This window comes from Mytilus edulis, chromosome 11 (assembly GCF_963676685.1).
Source record: "Mytilus edulis chromosome 11, xbMytEdul2.2, whole genome shotgun sequence".
NCBI classification, from domain to species: domain Eukaryota; kingdom Metazoa; phylum Mollusca; class Bivalvia; order Mytilida; family Mytilidae; genus Mytilus; species Mytilus edulis.
Genome location: NC_092354.1, coordinates 78,968,099 through 78,973,014, shown reverse-complemented (window position 1 = coordinate 78,973,014; position 4,916 = coordinate 78,968,099). Strand labels below are relative to the sequence as shown.

General features: G+C 33.9%; 1 protein-coding gene across 1 annotated transcript; it reads right to left on the bottom strand.

Annotated features, from left to right (window-relative positions):
• Positions 1 to 785: 785 nt before the first annotated feature.
• On the bottom strand, positions 786 to 1,457 carry LOC139494619 (uncharacterized; the record flags this gene model as incomplete). Its single annotated transcript, XM_071282778.1, has 1 exon — positions 786 to 1,457. A coding segment is annotated over one exon (672 nt), but the record flags the coding sequence as incomplete, so codon positions are not given.
• Between the last annotated feature and the right edge of the window lie 3,459 nt (positions 1,458 to 4,916).

Sequence of the window (4,916 nt, the reverse complement as noted above, 5' to 3'; positions counted from 1 at the left end):
TTTCATTTTTTTGGACCAAGGACCTCAAATCAAAAGACCCTAGGTCTCTATCACTTATGGTTTACCAGTTAGAAATGCAAATTCTTATATCAAACATAAAAGGGGGGATAACTCTCATATGGAATCTATATACGGCTTCGGTCAAAATAAAACAGAACATCCTGAGGATATAACGAGCAATTTGGAAAAATAAATTTGTCGGTTTCTTATACGGTTGCGAAGCCTTAGAGATAACAAGAAAAACAGTGTTCGGGGAGATAACTCTTATTTGGGAAAGTATTCGGTTAAAACGAGTTGGTTTCAAAAGCGTATAAACTGTTCGATATCATATTCCAAAAATCTAAGCGACATCTTGCGAAACAAAAAAACAGCGAAGGAAAAAAATTAAGCGGAAGAAAAAAAAAAAAAATAATAATAATCAGAAGAAATCCAATAGGTCTTTCCACGGAAAAGTGGAAAGACCTAATTAAAATTGAAATAAAACTAAAATGTAATGAAATTATGAATCAATAGTGTGCTGAATTGAACCCTGGCAACAGATGTCCAAAATCAACATGAAAAACGGCGTTTGAAGTGTAAATGAAGAAATGGATTAATGTTCTAAATTAAATAATAATAAATCAAGTTTATCGGTACTGGTGCAGCCTATAAAGTCCGCCACTAAACAAATTCGAAATTTTCTGTCATAACAGAATGTTTCGAAAATTGTTACCGCCAACCAGTACTATGAAGGTGATTTATTTGAAAATAAAAAACCTGTATGTTAAAGAATCTGACCGCCGTAACTACAAGCTAGCAGATTCCCGAAGCCATGGACCTACTTCGCCGTTTTGTGAGCAAATTGTATGTGAAAATTTTATAATGTCAAATAAACCTTGCTGTAACCTATACAAAAACAAATTATTCCCGATTTCTGATAAATGAACACCGTCTAAAAATAAATCTGGGTTGTCTTCAGATATTTCTGGATATCTAATATAAGCACCGCCATGTTTGATGATATATGTAGCTACTAAACTATTTAATCTAACTCTAGTTCTATTCAAAAATTTATGTACAATCTCATTCCTGTATTTCAATCTGGGTAAAATTTGAGACCAAACAAATTTTGACTTTGGTAGTAAGACCCGAAGGCAATCAATTACTTTTAAAATATCGTGTCCTAATACACATGACACGTTTTGTCCGATATCATTTCCACCACAGTGAAATACTAATACTTGCGGGGGTTCTTCAAATGTAAGCAAATGTTTGACTTTGGGTATTATCTCACAAATCCTCATTCCACTTTTTCCTTGCCACCATATTGTAGATGTTATTCGTTCCAAACCTAAATTTACACCATCGACAGACTTTCTAGCATGTACAAATGCATGTTTGATGATTGAAGAACCCACCAACCAAACACTCTTTTGTTGACCTGAAAGTCTTAAAGTGACGATCAGGCGAGTATTCAAATTTCAAATCAATTATGTACAATATATACAAACAAATAAATGATGACATATATTAAATTTGACTTGCTAACTTTAGCGTTGGTATTCGGATATATCTTTTATAAGCTTTTGATTCCCAACGACCAAAATCCTGAATTTCATCATCAGAAAACCCCATTTTCGAAGACTGAGATGCAGCTCCGATCCTAAAACTATGACTTTGAAAATAATCCGATGTAATATTCGCCACATTCAGAGCTTTCTTTAGAAAGCGTTAAACTGATAACGTGTAACATAGTTTCCACCGAAGTGTATGAATGCAGGACTAATGATTTTGGGTCTGGCAATAAAATATTTCTTTAATAAATGAACAGGACATACATGAGAATTAATTGAAGGTATAATTATTAAACTACCTTTGCCTAACTGATCAGTTTTTGAAAATTTAAGGTTGATAGAAACGTTATTTTCTGAAAAACTAAAATCATCTAACGACAAAGTGTGAGAATGTGCCAGTGATTTATTGACTACTAATTCCCCTATCCTGAAAAAACCAAAATACGCCAAACTAAACAACCCCGAAAACAATAAGGTCTCATACTGTGAGAGACATACAGATGGTAATAGTGAAATCAATTTATCTAAAATCTGTGGTGTAATTGGCAATCTTGAATCCACTCGTTTGTCAAGCCTTTCCATTCCAATAAACATTTTCTTAATTATAAAATTGTGAGTGTTATCAGTAATATTTAACATTTTACATTTAAAGGCTATACCAAAAATATAAGACTTGACAGTAGACGGAGCATAACCTCGCACAGATAAATATGCTATAAAGTTACAGATAACATTAAGCGAGGGTGGCCAAACAATGGCATGTCCGTGTGAAGATCTAAATTGATCAAATGACCTATCAAATTTGAAATTATTGTTTTCAATTTCAGCAATTTCTCTTTGGGAATTTTTACAGACATTTCAATTATATTAATTTCAAGCCCCAAAAAAGTAAGAACATGAGTTGGACCGACGGTCTTGTCATGTGCCAAAGGAACTCCTAAGTGATCACATAAACAATCAAATTCACTCATCAGGTTAAGGCAAGTTGAATCAGTCCCCGGGCCTGCAAACAAAAAATCATCTAAGTAGTGTATAACACTTTCCGATCCCGTTTTGTCCTTAAAGATACATTCTAGAAATGTTGAGAATTTCTCAAACGTTGCGCAAGACAGACTACAACCTTAAGGCAAACAGCGGTCCACGAAGTAAAAGTCCAAAAATGTGAAACCCAATAACTCGAAATCATCCGGGTTTACTGGTAAAAGCCTAAATGCCGAGCTGATATCTTTTTTTCCAATTAGGGCGAACTTTCCTTGGCTACCCACCATATCTAGTGCATGGTCAAACGGCGTATAAGTCACAGAACACAAGCCCTTATCGATATAATCATTTACACTTAAACCGTGTGGGTATGATAAATGCTGTATAAGCCTCCAAGAACCATCCTTTTTAGGACATAAGCCAATCGTAGACAATCTTAGATTAAAAAGTGATATATTTTTAAATGGACCAGCTATTCTTCCCAAATCAATTTCTTTCAATAATTTTTTTGCAACTTCGACTTCATTGCCAAAAACAGAGACTAGATTTCTACAATCAGTAGTCATCCTAGGTGCAGTATAATTTAGACGAAAACCTTCCAAAAATCCCAAATATAATTCTGAAGCAACTGTTTTATTACTATAATTTTCAAGAAACTTGCAAAGAACATCAAATTTAATTGGCGTATTAGCGATTGAATGAACCGTGGATAGCTGGTCGCTGGAATCTGACAGCTGCCCTTGGATTAGCACTCGAGCCTCGTTGCGAACTGTTATTTGGTTGTCCAGCAGCGAATCTAGGACCACGCCTAAAATTAAAATTTGTCTGAGCACCATGAAATCGTGTACAGTTTACCGATGGGTGAATACCTGAACAACGTAAACAACTATGTGAATAATGACAGTTAGGCCTAGTACAGGATCCATTGTTATAATCATAACATTTATACGCATTAGTTACAGGGTTTGGATTAAATTGTGTGTTATCATCATACATGAAGAGTAACCAAAGCTCTAAATCAAATGTTCCCCAGTTACAAGACGGCATTCTTATTTTTTTAAACGGAATTGCTCGTCATGCCTCTTCCAGCCTAAACCGGGAACCCTACTAGCTCCCAGTCGTATGTTACTCATGTATTTCAGAAGCCCTCTTGCCTCTCCCAAATGACTTGACAGGTAAATATCAATGAAAATCAGGAATGCATCAGTCCACTGACTAATACTATTAACCTTTACTATTGATGCTTTTGGTTTAGATTGTAGAACACCATCTTTAATTATTAAAGTATTAGAATTATCATCAATAGGTACTGGGTTTGACAATAAACAACCCAGATCAATATATTCACCATTTAAGATTTTTTGTCTGATATTGCAAGAAACATTATTACCCAAATCATTGCTGATGCTGGCAATTTCATGTACAGAATTAACATTAGATTCAAAATTTTGAAATGTACCTTGTTCATTGATGTTTTGTGAATACGACTCTTCATTATTCGGTAAATCCACTGAAGTGTTAACGTGGTAGATGGTCCTGATGCATTAGATGTTGTAATTTGCGTCCGTGGCGGCACTACATCATGTTCTGTTTGAGACAGTGCAGCTGTCCTGTCATTATCATTAACACGGGCTGTTCTCCTTCTTTAAACTTCTTTTCCCCTTGCGACAGTTTTTCCCCTAGGCATCACTAACCTTCCAATAAATAAACACAGTGTAAAATAAAAAATAGTTACCAATCTTAAAATATATGTTTAACTAAATATAAAAGTAAACATGAAATAAACAACGCGAAATCTATGACGGAAACGAATTCATGATAAATCAATTAATCACATGTCAATTTAAAGCATTTACCAAATATTTCTTAACGGAAGCCTAGTTAAGTATAATTCTCTTAAAGAATTTGCAACATCAAATAACAATTAGATGTACCATGTATAATTGTATTGTCTAGCCATATAGATGACTCTCGGCGTGCATCGAATATTAAATATAAATTGCATACCTCATAGGAAGTTACCAGAATAATCTGCATAACAAAATGCAATTAATAGCATCAACATTAGATGCCTCAATAAAAGACAAAGCAATAGTGTGAATGAAACTAAAATTAAATTAAATTAAATTTCATAATTCGTTATATAGACATATAATAAACATAAACAAATAAAATCGATTGAATGTATTAAAATTAATATCAAGTAATCATGTGTATAATAAGTTAAATCAATAGTCTGGCGTTAGATCAATATACATCCTTGAAGATAGCGTTTGCATTATTTGTAATGAGAGTGCAAGAGCAGTTAATTTATATGTAGTGTAATAAATTTAGACATGCGCGTCTGCTTTGACCTGCTAATGAACTATTGCTGGTCTTCCT